This window comes from Barbus barbus, assembly GCF_936440315.1.
Source record: "Barbus barbus genome assembly, chromosome: 34".
Classification (NCBI taxonomy): domain Eukaryota; kingdom Metazoa; phylum Chordata; class Actinopteri; order Cypriniformes; family Cyprinidae; genus Barbus; species Barbus barbus.
The window spans coordinates 1,554,634-1,575,000 of record NC_136762.1 but is presented as its reverse complement, the minus strand read 5'-3'; the positions used below and the strand labels follow the sequence as shown (position 1 = coordinate 1,575,000).

At 32.8% G+C, this 20,367-nt stretch overlaps 1 protein-coding gene across 1 annotated transcript in view; it reads right to left on the bottom strand.

Annotated features, from left to right (window-relative positions):
- The window catches only part of LOC306854580 (chloride channel protein 2-like), a 68,830-nt gene extending 55,346 nt beyond the window's left edge, over nucleotides 1-13,484 (bottom strand). The window contains exon 1 of the mRNA XM_079392716.1: nucleotides 13,291-13,484. Within this exon, the coding sequence (XP_079248842.1) occupies nucleotides 13,291-13,341 (51 nt within the window). The 5' untranslated portion in view covers nucleotides 13,342-13,484. The remainder of the gene's footprint in view (nucleotides 1-13,290) is intronic.
- Between the last annotated feature and the right edge of the window lie 6,883 nt (nucleotides 13,485-20,367).

The following is a 20,367-nucleotide window of genomic DNA, read 5'->3' as shown; positions in this document are numbered from 1 at the left end:
CCCTTTCACAAATTAAATAAATAAATGAAATCAGTTTTTGAATTAATGCACAAATTCATGTGTAAAAGCACAGTTCACTTCCAGGTCAAAATTCCCCTGGGGTGCATTTCCCAAAGCATCGTTAGCTAACTATGGTTGTTAGTTCCATTGAACTCTATTGGTAACGACGGAACCTGCGACCATAGTTTTTGGGAAACACACTCCTGATTGGTTCTCTCTCTTAATCCATGCAAAGTTGTTGTTTTTTTAACATGCTATAAACTAAACTATAAATAAACTATAATTTATGTTCTGCTTTAAAACGAAAATTTTACACACACAATGTAAATAAACAAATTTTAATTTAAATGTAATATTACTTAAACTTAAACTTTAGTTGCCAAAGCAACAAGTCTAATTTCCATTTAGTTTAAGCTGAAGCACTAAAATTACTAACTGGAAATAAACAAACTAAAAAAAATAAAACTAAATAAATAAAAAAAAGCACGATTTAAAAAATGGGAAAGCAATTAATAAATTACTAACAATAAAAAGCTAAAATAAATATTAAAACTGAAAATATAAAAATAAAAACTACATCAATAATTAAAAATACAATAAGAAATAATAAAATAACATTGATACATATTAGAGTTATTTCATATAAAGTTCATATAAGTTTAATTTTATTAATTTTATTTAGCAATTTAAAACAAGTGTCCTTAATAAAAATAATGCAATATGCTTTGGCAAAAAAACTAAAAACATTTAATCCATATCACATTACCGTACTAAAACTTTATCATGTTTCAGAAATGTTTAACTGGCCCGAATGTGATAGGTGATATGATTAAGTATTTTATTGTGACCTGTTTACTCCATTACCTTTTGTTGTTGTACTTTGATTTAACTTATTTTGCACTGCTGTGACAATTTAAATGTTTGTTTTTTTTGCCAATAAAGTACATTAAACTGATTTGCACCGTGTGCTGTGTCAGCTGTCAATTTCTGTAATGGACTTAGAAAAAATAACATTCCATCTGCAGAAAGAGAGAGAGAAAAAATAGAAAAGCTGAGACAATGATGTGCTGACAGCTCTCCACACACACACACACACAGCGCTTTTGTCCATTAAGTTATTAGAGGTGTCTTCTAAATCTGAACTTAAAACGGCAGGCTGGAAAAGAGCCAGAGGGCAAAAAAACAGGCGACAGAACAATGGAAAATATATGAGATGATAAGAAGTTGAGATGATAACAAAACACTGATAAAGAATAAACAAACGGAAACAATATTGTTATGAAGTACCACCCAAGACACGCGTGCACACACACACACACTTGACTTCTTTCTGACATTAGGGAATAAACGGGAATTAAGTTTTTCTTCACACGTGATGAGAATTCTCCATTTACTCAGAAATACAATTAAGACTGTACTGTGTGTGTGTGTGTGTAAATCTCAGGATTTGGTTTCATATTTGGGTCTTAAATCTAAGCACATAAAAGCTCAAGGAACAAGAACATACTCTGAACCAAAACAATATAAAAAGAACAAAAAAACACAATTACACAACAACAACACTAAAGCCTCTGACCGTAATCGAGTCTCAGGTCACCCTGACAGGTCTGAACACAAACACACCAAAAAATGCGAAAACAGATCAATAAAAATGCATTTTAAAAAAATTTTAATTTTTCAAACAGAGGTAAATTAAAACTTAACATTTTTAGTTAATTTAAAATATATATATAAATAATATTTGCACAAACACTGATTCATATCATTTAAAGAACATTTAAAAGTTAAAACTAAAGTTAATTTGAAAAAAAAAATAGAGTATCTGTACACAAATGTAAATATTGCAAATATAACTTTAAAGTTAAAAGACAATATTTGCTATGAATTTAATGTCTAGCATCTAAACTTTAAAGTTAAAAGTTTAAAGCTAATTTTATAAAGATACATAATATTTGAACAAAAACATGCAAATCATTCAAAGACTTATTTTTCACAACTCTATAAGTTTAAAGTTAAACTAAGATATATTTTTTTTAAATGATACATAATATTTGCACAAACATTGATTAAAATCATTCAATCTTTCAACTTGTAATTTTTCACAAAGATGCAAACGTAAAGTTTCATGTTAAAACTATAGTTCATTTAAAAATAAAATGAAAGTATAGTAACATGGAAAAATTAAATATGAATGAATTTAAGCAAATGTTATGCATATTAAAAAAAGGTTAATTAAAATAATAATATTTGCACAAAAAGATGCAACTCATTTGAACATGTCATTTTCCAGTAAAATTCAAATTAAAAGTTTAAAGTTCATGTAAAAAAAAAACAGACACATAATATCTGCACAAACACTGATTCAAATCATTCACCTTTCATTTTTCAGAAAGATGTCAATTAAGACTTTAGAAGTTTAAAATTTACTTTAAAGGTTTACAGGGTTTTATTTTTAATTTGGAGGAAAACAGTATGGTAGCATGACAAATTATGCAAATTAAGTATGGTCACATCATGAATGCAAAACATTATACATATTTAATTAACATTAAAGTTAAAACTTTAAAGCTAATTTAAAAAAAAGATGCAAACAGTGTTAAGATGCTACAGTGTTGGGCAGTAGCGTCGCTACATGTAGTACAAGTTTAACTACATTTCTCAGTAGCGGTGCTGTTTTCTGTATCAAATAGCTTTTCAGTAGCGATGCTCTATTTTTGATCGGGTAGAGCGGTAGCTACAACAAAAGCTAACGTTACATTTTCCCAACCATTTCTGAAACTCGAGCTCAAATCAGAAATAAAACCGCTAAGGATCACTGATCCTGGATCAGTAAAAGTGACGCCACTAAATCTCGTAACGCCATTGGCTCCTCAAACTGTCAGTCAAACCTCATTATTCCTCCCGCCTCTCTCATGAATGAAGTGCGGCGCGCAATTCAGAGCATCTCAGCTTGTTTGCAGTCTGAAGGTAAATAAAGAACTGTTTATTGAATAAGTACTGCGTTTTCTTTAAGTCTATACATTTATATGGTTACACTATACAATAAGATTTCATTAATGTATTAACAAACATGAGCGGACAATGAACAAGTTAATGAAAATACAGTTGTTCATTGGTAGTTCACATTAGTTCGCAGTGCATTAACTAATGTTAACAAACAACTTTTAATAATGCATTAGTAAATGTTGAAATTAACATCAAGATTAAAAAATGCTGCAGAAGTGTTGTTCATTCTTAGTTCATGTTAACTACACTAGTTAACTAATGAACCTTATTGTGAAGTGTTACCTTTTGCATAAATGTATCTGTATACAATAAAGCCGCAATACCAACTATCAATAGGAGGTTTCCAGCCAATAGCAAAAATGTATTTTGCCTATGTCACAATATGAGGTAAATCTGGCCCTGGACATGATACAGATTCTTGTTGACAAATTGGGTTTGGAACAGTTGTTGAATTAAGCTGAACTATTATGCCTGTCTATCTGCTTAACTGTCAGTTTTATTGATCACTGAGAGAGCATTGACTTGATATGATGTTGGTTCAATATAATTTTTTTTTTTTTTTAAATAGCTTAGATGTAGTAAACTACTTTTGCCATGTTGCTGTAGTTTTAGTGTAGTGAAGATTAATATAATGAAGAGTAACTCACTACATTGTAAATACATAATATTTGCCTTCATGTACATCAGAAAAATGTTACAAAACCACTAATATGACTTATGAGCTGAAAAACATTGCTGGGCGGAGCTATGAGATGAAAAGAGCCAATCAGATGCCTGGACCAAGTAGAACAGACTGTACTGAAGAGACACACAGATGTCACACACACACACACAACACTATTTTATCAATTCTGACATCTAAAATTCTTATCAGTTTAAAAAGTACATCTCAACTAGATAATACTCTTACTGTAAGAAAGGTTAAGATTCTAATAACAGTGACTGCACATGAAACCCTGACATCAGATCCATGCAAATCCATAACACAGATAAAATCTGTTCTTTCTGAAGTCTTTTGTGTGCGAGTATTAACACTGTTTGTCCCAATGGATTGCTGAGGAATGCAGACAGAGTTTTCCAGAGGTTATCAAGACACTCTGATCCTTGTGAAATGAAGACTTTCACTGATACTCAGGTACTGCGGTGATACGGCGTGCCGGTGTGTGTTTTCATGCATTGTTACGTCTTTTTTTAAGCAACAAAATCAATAAAAAAAATTTTTGCATATTAAAATGAATAAAAATAGCAATGGACATACATGGCATGTGCCTTTTTTAAGAGATAAGATGCTAAAACTATTATTAGTTGAATTTAGAATACATTTATCTTTTTGTATTTTAAAATTACTCAAATGTTAATTACAAATAAACTTTTTTGTAGCAAAAAATTACTTAAATACTAAACATATTTTGACTTTGTTATACAAATAACATAATTTGTGTTTTATTAATTGCATTTAGGATAAATGTATCTTTCTCAAGTTTAATGTTGTCATCTAAGTAACACCCTTATAGGCTTTTGTGTTCAGATTGCAAACATATAAAGTATATTGAATAATAATAGTTATTAAAACATTAGTATATAGTAGTAGCCTTGAGTTTCTCAGATGAACTCAAACCCTGTGACCTGATGACAGATGAAGCGATCAGGGCTTGATGTTGGGATGCAAACGTGTGTTTTCTCCAAACAAAGACACTGTTGTGGAAAATCTTTGGTTACATTTGACGTCTCCACATGCAGCAATAGACACATTTATAATAAACACAACCAGACGTTTCCTCCAAACATGCTGCTGTCTGTCTACATCCCGAGAGTCCAGGCAAAGAAACCTGAGATCCAGTGTCTTATTCCAGCAGCAGATGACTCTATTTGTGCAATAAGGTTAAAAAGAGTTACAATAGCGTTCAAATTTGAACACAAATTACAAAACATTTTATAATAAGGTCTTATTAAATGAAATTGCCTACATTAGTTAACATGAACTAGCAATCAACAATATTTGATGCATGCTGCAGAATCTTTGTTAATTTCAACATTTACTATTAAATTGTAACATTTTATCTGTTAATGTTGTAAAAAAACTAATGGATGTAATTTAGTTAATGCACTGTGAATGATTAATAAATGCCTCTTTCGTAGTTTCTGTTAACTAATGCATTAATGTTATCATAAGAGGTCTTATTGAAAGTGTTGCCATTATTTTAAACAAACTGATGTGTCACATCTGTGTTTAGATAATAAATAATGATCATTTTATGGCCCATTTTATTTTCATAATTTAAGAACAAAAAACCCATTTTGATTATAATGCAGAAAAACAGACAGATAGATAGATGGATAAAGAATTGTTCATAGTATTTGTTCTATTGGCTGTAAATGAATATTGACAAACATAAATAAAAAAAGTTATTGCAGTTATGAAAAAAAACAAAATCACAATTGGGAAAAATGGAAATAAAAAAATACATTTGTGTCATTTTTATTATTATTAATTTTAAATAATGCCACCAAAAGCAAAATGGTCCAATAGTCCAAAAAGCTTTACATTCTTTAATAAAATATCTATAATATTTTCTTGTGAATGATGTCAAAATGTCAGTGACTGCAGATATTATAAAAAGAACAACATCTATATGAAGTCTAAGCTGAAATGCATTCAAATCCAGCTTGTTTTCAATCATGCCGTGCAACTTCATCTTTTATACAGATCTAATGATAATCTGATAACATTTCATTTCTTAACATTAGTTAATTACATTAACATATGACAAATTTGATCAGTTAATATTATTTAATGGACCACAGCTAACATGCACTAACAATGAACAGTTTTATTTTATTGTTATTTGTCTTATTTTTACGTTTATTTATTATTATTATTTATTTATTTAGCTATTATTAAAGTTAGTAACGAACACGAGTAAACAGGACCTTATTTCTATCTCTGCCTCTAAAACCTTTGAACATTTTCATTAAGAGATTATTTGCTATATATTTAACCCATACTGTCGGCTGCTTTTACCGTAGTATTTCAGCTTTTACTATCATTCAGGGGACATTCAGTCATAAACAACGTACCGTACACACAAACAAACAAACAAACAAACACACATCTATTCAGTGAACAACACCCTCATTAAATCTCACACACCTGAGTGAACTGTGTGTGTGTGTGTGATCCGTCTCACTCTATTCATCACGCTTCCCGTGAGAGACGAGGGAATGAATGAATAAAGGAGAAGAGTGAATCTTTCACTCCCAGACACCAGACACCAGAGAGAGAGAGAGACAGCTGGATTTGTACAGTATTTCTCACTCTACAAAAGGACTCTAAGAAATTGATGCGTATCCATGGCAACCACGATCACATCAGGCCATTAGCCCAATAGAAACATGTAAAGATTGATGGAGCGGCGCTGGACGCGGTCCAATGCTGTTTTTACCCAGCTCACTCACACACACACACACACACACACACACACACACAACACACACCACACACACACGCACTGAGGAGGGTGTTCTCAACTCTAGTACTGCAGGAAATTGAGAAAGAAATTACTGCCCGAGGCTGTTTGCAGGTGCTCAGAGAACTATAAACAAAGACTGTGTGTGTGTGTGTGTGTGTGTGTGTGTGTGTGTTCACCACACCACAGATTATGTGAGAATGTGTTTGTGTGTACATGGGATATCACACAAATGCATTCTGATAGCAGCTTGTTTAACAAATTAACTCACAGCAGAACAGGAACTATTGTGAACACAGACCGAGACAAACAAGATCTAATTACAAGAAACAGCGGCAGAAAGAGTCTGATGCATATTACAAACATCTCACAAAATAACTCCATAAGGATGGAATGCAGTTGAATCTCTGCACAACATCAAAAGCAAACAAATAAGAAATTAATTTGCATTGCCTCCATTGAGAATCATTAAAGGGGTCATCGGAGGCAAAATTCACTTTTACATGGTGTTTGAACATAAATGTGTGTTGGCAGCGTTTTAGCTGTATTACAGTAATATTACGGGTGAGAAATGGTGTGCTTTTGTTTCTTGAACTAAAAAAATCCTAAATATTGAGATTAATTATGGTAATGAGAATTAAAATCTGCAGCTGAAAATACAGCTTTGATCACAGAAATACATTACAGTTTAACACATATTCACATAGAAAACAGCTGTTTTAAATTGTCACAATTTTTACAGCATTTGTGATCAAATAAATGTAGCCTTGGTGAGCAGAAGAAACTTCTGTGTGTCTTTATGACTTGAGCTTTCACCCTTATCTGTCGAGCAGGAAACAAAGTCATGTTTACAGACTGATCATATTACACTTTTAAGGAAGAACTAGTCACTTGATTTGACAAAGTTTGTGCTTCATCACATCAAATCTTTAAAAGACATTCAGCGTTTTGATTTAATCACTTAAGAAATAAACAAAAGTCTAGCAAAACAAGTCATTCTGATTATCTCTTCCTGTCTACAGCAATGTGGACCAGACTTTATGCTCAGATGAAAGAAACTAGAGAAATTAAATGCATTCATTATGAGCTGTGGGTGGTTTATCTGTTGCGCTGGTCACATAATAAGAGGAAATATGTCATATTGTATTGTTTTGATCTCTTCGACCTCACATTTATTCCAGTTCTGACACACTGGCATGCGTCTTTGATTCTGGCTATTTCTACATGTCTGTGTTTACTAGGGTGCGCAGTCGTACTCTTTCATTCAATATTCAATGCGGTTTGTTTTCCTTACTTTCTTCTCCTTGTTTCAGACTTGTCATTTAATTCCTTTATACGTTTAGTGGTGGGACTGAACTCGCTGGAGATCATCATTCCTGACGCTGAACGCTTGTGTTTGCTCTCCTTTATTCTCCGGCTGCTTTGGATGCGATCAAACAGATGTTAAATCAACACTTAAGTGTGTAGAAAAGTAATAAATAATACACTTTTTAAACAGATATGGGAAACAGCAATTTACTGCAGTGCAATTTATTTTTAAGTCTTGTTTTCCAGTACAAATATCTAAAGATACGTTTAGTTGAGAAGCAAAATTACACAACCAGTCAAAAGTTTTTTAACAGTACGATTTTTAATGTTTAAAAGAAGTCTCAGTCTGATTTATTTGATCCAGACTTTTGAGTTTTCTTAACTTGTTGTTTTGAGTTTATACAAAAAGAAGTTGAGAATCTCCTACAAAAATAAATTAAGAAAACTCAAAAATCTGCTGAAGCTGGTTGCCTTAAAATTTTAAGTTGGCTCAACTTTTTATTTTTTTTACAGTGCTGCTGTATTTTGGATCAAATAAATCTGCGCAGGCTTGGTAAACTTCTTTTAAAATTAGAATGATTTCTGAAGGACACTGAAGACTAGAGTAATGATGCTGAAAATACAGCTTTGATCACAGAAATAAATTACACTTTAACACATATATAATAGAAAACAGTTATTTTAAAAAGTAAAAAATATTTCCCAATTTTACTGCTTTTTCTGTATTTTGTATCAAATAAATGCAGGCTTGGTGAGCAGAAGATAATTTTTTAAAAAACATTAAAAATCTTACTGATCACAAACTATAGACTGGTAGTGTACTTGTGTAGAAAAGTAATAAATAATACATAATGCATAAATACACTTTTTAAACAGACAGGAAAAACCATTTAGTGCACTGCAAAGAAAAAACAGTATTTTCTTACTCAGTATTTTTGTCTTGTTTTCCAGAATAAATATACCTGAGAAGCAAAACTGCATAAGAAATAAGTAACGTCTTGTTTTCTTGATTAAAAATAAAATTAAGTGGGTTTATGCTTAAAATAATAATAATAATAATAATAGAAAACAAGTTCACTTTCTTACCCCACATTTTTGCATTACTTCTATGTAAAAACTCACTTAATGCTGATATATATATATATATATATATATATATATATATATATATATATATATATATATATATATATATATATAAAAGACTACAAGACACAATAAACTTGTATGATTTGTTATGTGTCTTGATTTAAGAATGTTTAGATATTTGTACTGAAAACAAGACTTTTTATTTTGAGCATAAAGAAATTCATGCTTTTATTTATCAAGGATGCATGAAATTGATCAAAAGTTACAAAGACTTTTACAACGTAACAAAACTTAAGTTCAGTCGCTGCCTTCAATTTTTATGTATAATCAACTTAGTTGTCATGTCCACTTAAATTAAACGACCTTAATCAAGTTGAATTTCATTTAAATGACTAAAACGGCTCAAGATTTTTGATTAAAGTAATATAAAAACATAAGCCTAGTGATCATATAATTTTTACAGTGTGTTTCAAAATAAATGCCATTCTTCTGAACTTTTAATTTATCAAACAAAAAAACCTTAATTTTCATATTTCCACAAATATAAAGCAGCACAACTGCTTTCAACATAATACATTTTTTGTTGTTTTTAAGCAGGAACTTTCTTCAGAAAACAACACCTTATATCTCAAGTAATTTTTGCTTCTCAAGTAAACGTGTCTTAATTTAATGTTTAGCAGGTACTCTTTAATCCAGACAGTTTTACTAGTATAACCAGAGGTTAAAATCTCATCAAGCATCTCTGTAACTCTTCAACCTTCCTGAGATTGAACCTGCGACCTGTGTTTGCAGATCAGACCACCAACCCTAAAAAACACTCTGTTCATGAGTTTACTGTGCGTTTCTTTTCATTTTACTTTAGCTTATATGTACACCATCTGACGGTACGTGAAGTTTCAAATGTTTATATCATGATAATTGCTGAAACAAACAAAAAAGATAAACTTCAGAGTTGTGATCTTAAGAAAAAGTTGGACTTTTTTCAAATAAAAACTTAAATAAAAAATAAAACTACGCAAAAAAATATAACAAAAAGTAAACATTTTAAACAAACAATGCAAAAGAGACAACTGTAAACAATATTTAAAAAAATTCAAGCAATATCTAAATATTATGTTCTGGGCTGTTATGTTTTTGTCCAGATTAAAATGTTAATTTAAGTGTAAACAAGTGATTTTTTTTCAAAATAAAGGTATATATCTTCAATATTTGGTATGTATTACTTATATATATATATATATATTTATTTCTTACTTAAATATTGTTAGGTGTTGTTTGATACACACCATAGAAAATACAAAAATACAATGGGATTTTTTAAAATATTTATATACTTTTTGACTTCTTTTCTTTTCCGAGTTGCAAAGCCGATATTTGGATCCTACATATTTTTTTGTAGTTTTTATTTTTTTTTATTTCAGTTTTCAAAAATGAGTTGCCAGTCTTTTATACTGTATAAAAATATTTTTTAAGTTGAAAATAAAACAAAGATATTGGAGTATGTTTTACACAAAAATACTATTTCAGTCTTTCTACTTCAAAATTTCATGTTTAATTCATGAACATTAATTAGGCCTAAACATGAAAGGAATTAGCAATTATTTCTGAAATTTACATTTAATTTTTTAAATTTAACATTACATTTTATTTTTCCTGCAAACTGCAAGTTTTTATTAATTAAGCCCAGATTTTGGTTGAAATGTTCTGTTTATAGTTGTTCTAGCACTGTTTGAAAACTGTTCGAAGTATGTTTAATTTTATTAATTGCATTTTTTGTGTCTAGTTTTATTTCTTATTGCTATTTAAGTTATTAAACTTTATCTTAATAGTTTATCTCTGAACGAGTTTTACACCTAATTTTAGTCTGCAAACTGCAAGTTTTCATGAAATGACCGACAACCAATTTGAATATTCTTTAAAAAAAGAAAGAAAAAAATGGATGGATGATTGACAGCTGTCAGTCAAACAACTATGACGAACATCAAGAATCAGAGAACATTCCTGTACATGTTATTCACCTCAGATGAAAAGATCAAGAAGAAAACTAATCAATAACTCATAATCACACATGTAAGCCTTATCTTATCAGCTCAGATGAACACATTTATTGATCCAATTATTCCAGGATTTCACCTCGACATTTAAATGCTGCGATAATAATAGCTAAACCTGTCTGCATCAGTAGATCTGACGTGATTTATGAGCGTTTCAGTGCTGTCCGACTCTATTAGGGGCATTTATGAAGAGCAATAATATGATCCTCATGTGTAAAGCAAAACGAGTGCAGTTTAATTTCAATCAAAGCCAGAAACAGAAGAAGACATCAGCCTGACTAGAACTGACAGAAAGACTCAGTTTGAGTCTGTGACAAAACAAAGTTCCTGTTCTCGCTTAAACCTATTAACTGTCTTTCAACGCCCACAATGCACCTCTGTCTCAAGGCCAACAGCAACCTTATTCACTCAATACAAAAATCTCAAAATGGTGCAAGAAGAGATGAAAACGAGACGGAAATCAGAACTTTTTTCTCTGGTATTTTTCACCGTCCAATCAACTCCTACTAAATAAGTCAAGCCCCGCCCTACAAGAATTACGGGAAAACTGGTTTGGAAAATCAGAGATGCATTTTTAGATTAGATTAAAAACAAATCACTCCAATAAATCAGAGACAGATTTGGGAAGTGATGAGTGTTTCACTTCTCTGTTGGTTCCCAATGACATCTCTCTTTCACACACACTCAACAACAAAGCCCTGTGTGTGTGTGTGTGTGTGTGTGTGTGTGTGTGTGTGTGTGTGTGTGTGTGTGTGTGAGATTGTGTTGGTTCAGCAGAGCTCCTGGTTGCATAAGTACTGGTACAGGAACTTTATCTTTCTGTTGTAATAATGATAAAGACATTTATGGCCAATAGTACACGTTTACTTTAAGATTTAGCTATTTACATAGAAACATATGCAAGATATATATCTAGACACATAAATGTCATGCTTATAATAATTAATCAATAACACATTTTAAGTTACATATCATTTTTTTACATTCATGTATGTAAAGTATATGTATGTGAATAATGTATGCATATATATATATATATATATATATATATATATATATAATATAATATATGAAAAAAAAAAAAAAAAAAAAAAAAAAAAAAAAATTATATATTTATATACACACACACATACACTATTTATTTTCATACATGATTTCATACATTATATTTTTTATAAATTTTTGCATATACAGTATATGCGCATGTAAATATTATAGCCTATATAATATAATAAATGTAAAAATGTGTGTATGTATGTGTGTGTGTGTGTGTGTGTGTGCATATATTGACTATGCAAAATATAAACTAAAAATAATTGTAGATTTAAATAAAAAAATTAAAATCCTTTTGATGAGGTCCCAGATTTCTGATTTTTTTTAATAGATAATTTTGTCCCAAACAATAGTTATATAAACACACACTGAGCTCTTCTGCTAATTAATTACACATATAAATGAACTCTTGTGGAGACCTAATGAGTTTTGGCTACGGGTGTTTTTGAGCAGAATAAACGAGCAATAATTCACCTGTAGACTAGTGTAAGAGTCATATTTAATCAGCAGCACTTTATTATCTCCTGCTGGGCTCTGAATGACAGACAGAGAGGAAACGACTGGAGGCCATTAGGGGCCCTCAGCAAACCTCCAAGGAGCCAACAGGATGAAATTAAAATTATTTAAATTAATATCTCATTATTAGTATAATTAATATTATTTATAAAATATACTTAATTAAATTGTTTTAAAAAAATCTGAACCACAAAATGAATTACTTAATAAACGTAACTATATTGAAACTCTTAATGTCTGTTAAATAAAAAATATAACTCTATAAGCTAGTTTTAGCTTAATAAATCTATTTTGGAGACAAAAACAGTTTTATTGTATAAATAAGTAAAATACTAAATTACTTTTTTTATTATTATTATCAGTGTTTACACCTTATATTATTATAAACCTTGAATAATTCTGTTAATATTACTACAAATATTGTGTTGGAAATACACTGAAATACACAGAATGAGAGAGACAGGTATAGAGAGAGAGAGATAGAGAGACAGGTATAGAGAGAGAGATAGAGAGAGGTATAGAGAGAGAGAGAGAGAGAGACAGGTATAGAGAGAGATAGAGAGACAGGTATAGAGAGAGAGATAGAGAGACAGATACAGATCTGATTCCAGCTCATCATGTCATGATTTATGAATCATAATTATTACTCAACTTTGACATGAACTAAAAACAGACAGATACAAACAATAGTCTGAGATAGCAACAGACACTCATGAAGAGTCACACAAACACGACTGACAGCGACTGATAAACACAATCAGAGTCTGAGAGATAACAAGAAAACAAACACAACTCACCAAAGTTTGCTCATACTGCAGCGCGCGCTGCTCCGTTCCGTCCCCAGCCATGACTGCAGCTCACACACACACACTCACACTCACTCACTCACTCACACTCACTCACACTCACACACGCACGCGGAGAAGAGCTCACGAAACAGCAGCAGCCGCTCTCAGCAGACGCGAGCGTGGAAGCGCGGCTCTTGCGTGACGCTGCGTGACTGACTTCTGCGGCTCTGCTCTGAGAAACAAGTTTGTGTTGGCGGAGCGTGGGGCGGGGCTTACGGAGAAACTCCGCCCACTACGCGCTCACGCAGCCTGTGCGTGTCTATACACCTTCCGAGTGCCCTACATAGACTGCATCACAGACACGCTCTGAACACAAAATAAAACACAATAACAAACAATTAAGGGTTTTTAGACACTACAAACACAATAAGAACATTAGCAAAACGTAGAACATTTTTGTTATATCTATCTATCTATCTATCTATCTATCTATCTATCTATCTATCTATCTATCTATCTATCTATCTATCTATCTGTCTGTCTGTCTGTCTGTCTGTCTGTCTGTCTGTCTGTCTGTCTGTCTATCTACCTGTCTGTCTGTCTGTCTGTCTGTCTGTCTGTCTATCTACCTGTCTGTCTGTCTGTCTATCTACCTGTCTGTCTATCTACCTGTCTGTCTGTCTGTCTGTCTGTCTATCTACCTGTCTGTCTGTCTGTCTGTCTGTCTATCTACCTGTCTGTCTGTCTGTCTGTCTGTCTGTCTGTCTATCTACCTGTCTGTCTGTCTGTCTATCTACCTGTCTGTCTGTCTGTCTATCTACCTGTCTGTCTACCTGTCTGTCTGTCTGTCTGTCTGTCTATCTACCTGTCTGTCTGTCTGTCTATCTACCTGTCTGTCTGTCTGTCTGTCTGTCTATCTACCTGTCTGTCTGTCTGTCTGTCTGTCTGTCTATCTACCTGTCTGTCTGTCTGTCTGTCTGTCTGTCTGTCTATCTACCTGTCTGTCTGTCTGTCTATCTACCTGTCTGTCTGTCTGTCTGTCTGTCTATCTACCTGTCTGTCTGTCTGTCTGTCTGTCTATCTACCTGTCTGTCTGTCTGTCTGTCTATCTACCTGTCTGTCTGTCTGTCTGTCTGTCTGTCTGTCTGTCTATCTATCTATCTATCTCTATTTGTACTGTATGTATTGATATTGTGTCCATAGCTTAGTCGTAACATTCTCTAAACTGAGAGCAAATGTCACAACTGTTTGCTGGAACTTCAGAACTTTATTGCATGTCTGCAAAATGTAGTTACTCACCCAAAACATTTCATTCATGCTTCAAAACCTAGTTATCGTGTCGGTAATTTGGCCAAGGCCACCAAAATATAAAGTATTTTTGTCATCGTGTGAGCCACACTGGTCAAAATGTTTAGTTGTTTTTTTTTTCACCATGACAGTCAACCATGGAAATTAAGGTTTTATTTAAAAAAATCTGATGTTTGTTGAGAAGAGTCAATAGTACACAGAAAAAAGTACATGAACATTTGTATTTATACAGAACATTTATTTTTGTACGAATGTATTACATGTAAAGTAGTGTGAAGTGTAACAGTGCACTCTTAGTGTTACCTGATGTAAACTATAGCTACAGTCTGGATGACAGTCGCTTTATTGAAATACAGAAGTCTGCTCTTCTTATGTATGCCATATCCATTTCAAAAGTACAAATTTACACATTACTGTATGTGAGATATTGATTGAAAGAGACTGTTTCAAAATGTTTGAATTATTGAGGATATGGTTGATCTCCCAATATTTAGCTGCACCCTTGAGCCATTGTAAGGCCATGACTGACAACATTATTTGATCTGATATGCAGCTCTGTCCTTGGCCTCTTCTTCTTCCTCCTCTTCCTCTGTTTTTTCTCTGTACACTTCCCTGCATCCTTACTCCTCTTCTTCCTCTCGGCTGTTGACCCTGATCGTTTTCTGGATGTTCATCCATCATCAGAATTTGTAACTTTTGTGTTTTCCTCTGTCTATATATGCTTTCCAAATAAAGGGTCATGAAATGAGCTATTTTCAGAGAACTGCTTTATAGTTGCAAATCAACTGAGAAAAACTGTAAAAAGGTCAATAATGTTTTAAAGAAGTATTTTTTTATTAAAATAAAAAGTAAACAAACAAATAAAAAATAAAAGAGTAACAAATTAATTTTTTCATTTTAACATCCTAAAAGCTAGTTTTGATGCTGAGTATTGTTTAAAAAAATATTTTTATTTTTATTTTTAGCATCAGTGCTTATTAATTAATTAATTCATTCATTCCTTCGGTCCGTATTTTTATTTAATGTATTGGTATTGTATCCATAGGATCAGTGTAAAAACAATTATGTCAATAATTTACTTTGACACATGAAAATAAAAAAATAACTAAAAGATGCCTAAAAATGCTGTCTAGGTACAATTTTGAAATGCAGTACTGTTTGATACATGATAGGGTGATTTCACATCTAATATAGTATACGTCTTATGTGATTACATGTAAATATTATATACAGTCACTGTAATTTCAAAATTGACCCTAACCTGTTTACCTGAATTTACCCTAATTTACCCCAGTATGTTTCAGATGTGTATATAAATGATAAACAGTAGTCAGAAATAATGCAACTGTTTTTAAACAGCAAGAAGCAACAAGTGAAAGCAGATGCTTTTATTCAAAGAGGATTCAATCAGACTTTAATTTATTGACAAAACATGCAGCAAAAGAATGAATCTGAAGCTGAAAGTCGAGCTGATTTCATTGAAGATCTTTCCTGGTTCCTCGAACACAAGCAGATCTCTCACAGATCAAACATTCACCTCACATAAACGCCTGGGTAAACCAGCAGAAATATACAGCAATCACTGAACACACACTTTATGACTGCATTCTGTCTGCAGGAGGAGCGTCTATTAAGTGAAGTGACATACATACACCACAGTGATTGGCCTCATCAGAGACAACGATGAGACTGCCTACAGGGAGGAGGTACAGCACCTGGCTGCATGGTGCGCTGACAATAGCCTGCTCCTCAACACCAGTAAGACAAAAGAGCTTATTGTGGACTTCAGGAAGAAGAAAAGTGGCACGCATGACCCCATCCACATTAACGGGATGGTTGTTGAACGTGTCTCCAGTTTCAAGCTCCTGGGAACCCACATCTCGGAGGACCTGACCTGGACCACCAACACATCCAGCCTAGTCAAGAAGGCTCACCAACGCCTCTTCTTCCTTAGGACACTGAAGAAGAACCACCTGTCTCCAACCATCCTGGTGAACTTCTACCGGTGTGCGATTGAAAGCATCCTGACCAACTGCATCACAGTCTGGTATGGGAACTGCTCAGCTGCTGACCGCAAGGCACTGCAGAGGGTGGTGAAAACCGCCCAACGCATCACAGGGACACCACTTCCTGCCATTGAGGACGTCCAGAGAAAACGCTGTTTACGTCGAGCTCGCGGCATTCTTAAGGACTCCTCTCAACCTGACCATAGACTGTTTAACTTACTGCCCTCTGGGAGGCGCTTCAGGAGCCTCCGATCAAGGACAAGCAGACTCAGGAACAGCTGTCTCCCTACTAAACTCTGCCCGATGATACCCTCACACACCACTACAAACTCTCCACCCCGCCCCACTAAATAGGTAAAAAAAAAAAAAAATCCATCTACACACTGAGTACTATGCACTGGAAATTTTTATTTCTATGCACTTTCAATGTTCATTGCACTAGTGTTTATATATCTTAATGTATAGCTTATTCATATCCATTTGTAATTATATTCATAGTTTTTGCTCATAGTGTACATACATTTACTGCACAATCCATCTGTATAGTATGTTCATATCACCCATCTGTATATCATACTGATAGTATTTAAATATTTGTAAATTATGTCCATAGTACTACTGCCTTATCTGTATATTCTGTACATATGTAACATATTGTAGGCACTGTATATCCTGTACCTCTGCTTATTGCACTTCTGGTTAGATGCTAACTGCATTTCGTTGCCCTGTACCTTACATGTGCAATGACAATAAAGTTGAATCTAATCTAATCTACTGCCAAGTATGGTGACCCATACTCAGAATTCGTGCTCTGCATTTAACCCATGAACATGCACACACACAGCAGTGAACACACACACACACACACACACACACACACACAGCAGTGAACACACACACACACACACACACACACCCGGAGCAGTGGGCAGCATTTATGCTGCGGCGCCCGGGGAGCAGTTGGGGGTTCGGTGTCTTGCTCAAGGGCACCTCAGTCGTGGTATTGAGGGTGGAGAGAGCGCTGGACATTCACTCCCCCCACCTACAATCCCTGCCGGCCCGAGACTCGAACCCACAACCTTTGGATTACGAGTCTGACTCTCTAACCATTAGACCACGACTTCTATTAAAAATGATTCATCATATCTTTATGTGCTTCCCAGAAACAAGAACCTTTTTTTCTAATATGAATTGAATGTTGGCATCCAGTTTAAAAAAAAAATATTTTAATTTGGTTATTTTAAAATGAAAGGAACATTGCATTTCTTGCAAACATTATGGGAACGTAACTTTTGAATGTTTTCTGAACGTTCTAAAACAAAAAAGTAACTTTTAGAAAACGTTACAACTGAAATGTTTCAGAAAAATGTTCTATAAATGATTTATAACATTTTGAGAGCATTATTAAAGACCAGATAATGTTGAATGAACATTCTATTAATGTTACTGGAGGAACGTTTGTTCACTACGTTGAGAGAACGTTCTGATAACGTTAATAACTATCAAACTTCTGTAACATCAAACTTTATCAGCTTATTAAATGTTTTAAGAGGGAAAAGTAAATGAATAACATTTATTTTATATTTTTCTTGAATTTCATGCAAGAGAATAAATGTGAACGAGTTTATAAAAACATCAAAGCAAATGAAATGATTTTCCAACTCTATAATCTGTCTTCACAGGGTAGCTTTATTATGAAACATGCCTGATACCCATTTTAGTTATCTAAACTGATATATGACCACATGTAACATTCCAATAACCAGGCAGACCACATTAAGACGGTTTGAGCAGCTGGAATCTGGTTTGTTGCTGGTCTAAGACCTTCTTGTTTTCATGTTCCAAAAGTGTTACCCACAGCTGCTTTAATGAAGAAACACTTCATGACTAGAAGGCATAAATGTTTCTATCTCCTGGTGAAAATCAGCATTAAGGTCTATCAACGTGAGCATTAAATCATAAACACACACCAAAATAATTCTGAGACACTAATATAGTATTTATGTTTTTTGTATTATTTTCCATTTTAATTTTACAGTTTTAGTAATTGTGTTTGTGTTTTTGAAATAAAATAAATGTAGTTGAAATATACTAGTCAACATTTGAGTCATTTAATCAAAACCTATAATCAAAATTGTCCTAAAACTTAAAACGCGTTCTTGTCTTAGGACAACTTTTTTGATCTTTTTACATTTTTTAAAATATTTTATTTCAGTTTATGTTTATTTCTTATAATGTTTTACAACCCTCATTTTGAGAAGAATAATAACTATTAACAAAAATGTTTTATTTATGACCTTTGGCTGTGCGTGAATTGCTATGAAAACACATACAAGGAGGTCAAATCATATTTTGCTTTCATTCTAAGAGGTTAGGAGTATAGTGAATATCTTTTGCTTAACATGAAAATATATATATTTTTTGGATCACAAATGTAAATTAAGGACTGCATCAAATTCATAATGATCTTAAGATATTAAACAAAGCCTTTGCATCGTGTATGTTGGCGTTTCATTTGCTCAGCTCAAGTGTGTTCGAGTGTGTGCCGTATGCATTGAGCATCTTTATGTACTGTACGTGTGTGTTCATCCTTTAAACACAAACTCTGGAGTAAGATGACAAACATTCAGGTTAATGATTATTTCTGAGGAGAGAGAAGGAACGTCTGGAGATTTCTGGGAAGAAACTGAAAGTACGGCAGAAAGAACTAGTGGAAAATCTGACGCAATATTATCTGGATCACTTCAATATTAAACAGAAGTTAAGATGGTCATCAGTCACAGCGATTATACACACAATACCTGAAACAATACAGACAAGAATAATCATTGAACACTAAAAAATAATCTTTTTAGCTCTCCTTTACATTTTTGTTTGACTTCATTCAAAACAAGGTTACTATAATAAACTAAAACCAAAACCATGAAAAACGTGTTACTTGAAATAAAATAAACTCTGAAATAATATTAATTTAAAATAATATTACATTTATTAATTAATTATTACATTTAATCTATGAATATTATAGTATTCATTTATTAAAAAGCATTAAATAAAATAATTAAAATAAATTAATAAATTAATTATAAATTACAAATCCACACTATTAATTACTAGAACTAAATTTAAAATAAAAACAATAGAATATTATGTAAATAACTGAAAACATTAATTAAAATAACAAGAGTATCTGAATTATTCATTATAATCACCAAATGAGTTATTTAGGATTTTATCAAGCAATTTAACTCAATTTAGACTCAGACAGACATTGTAGAGTTACTGTCCTGAACATTTCTGATCGCATTAGAAACATCACACGCTTTAATCTGGCTGAACTTTGACCTTTGCTGTCACTCTCTGATCTTTAGTACAGAATAAGCTGTGAGTGAAGGTCAAAGGTCACTTTAATATCATGAAATATAATCTGTCTGAATGTGGCTACAACTACAATGTTCAATAACCTGAATGCTTTCAACTGGCAATCGCAATCTGAATTTTCACCGTAATTTTAAAGCATTAATTATATGTTTTATAAGCACCAGTCTGACCATTTCAAAGAATCGGTGGTATTTTCAGAGAAACATCCCTCATCCAAACACACACTGATGATGAGGGCTCAGCCAATCACAAGCCAGTATTCTGGTCCGTGACGGTCAGTCATGTCCTTCCAAAAACACCAACACATCATATTAATGGAGCGCAGATGCACAACAGGCACTCTCTCACACACACACACACACACACACACACACGTCTGCTTCAGTACATT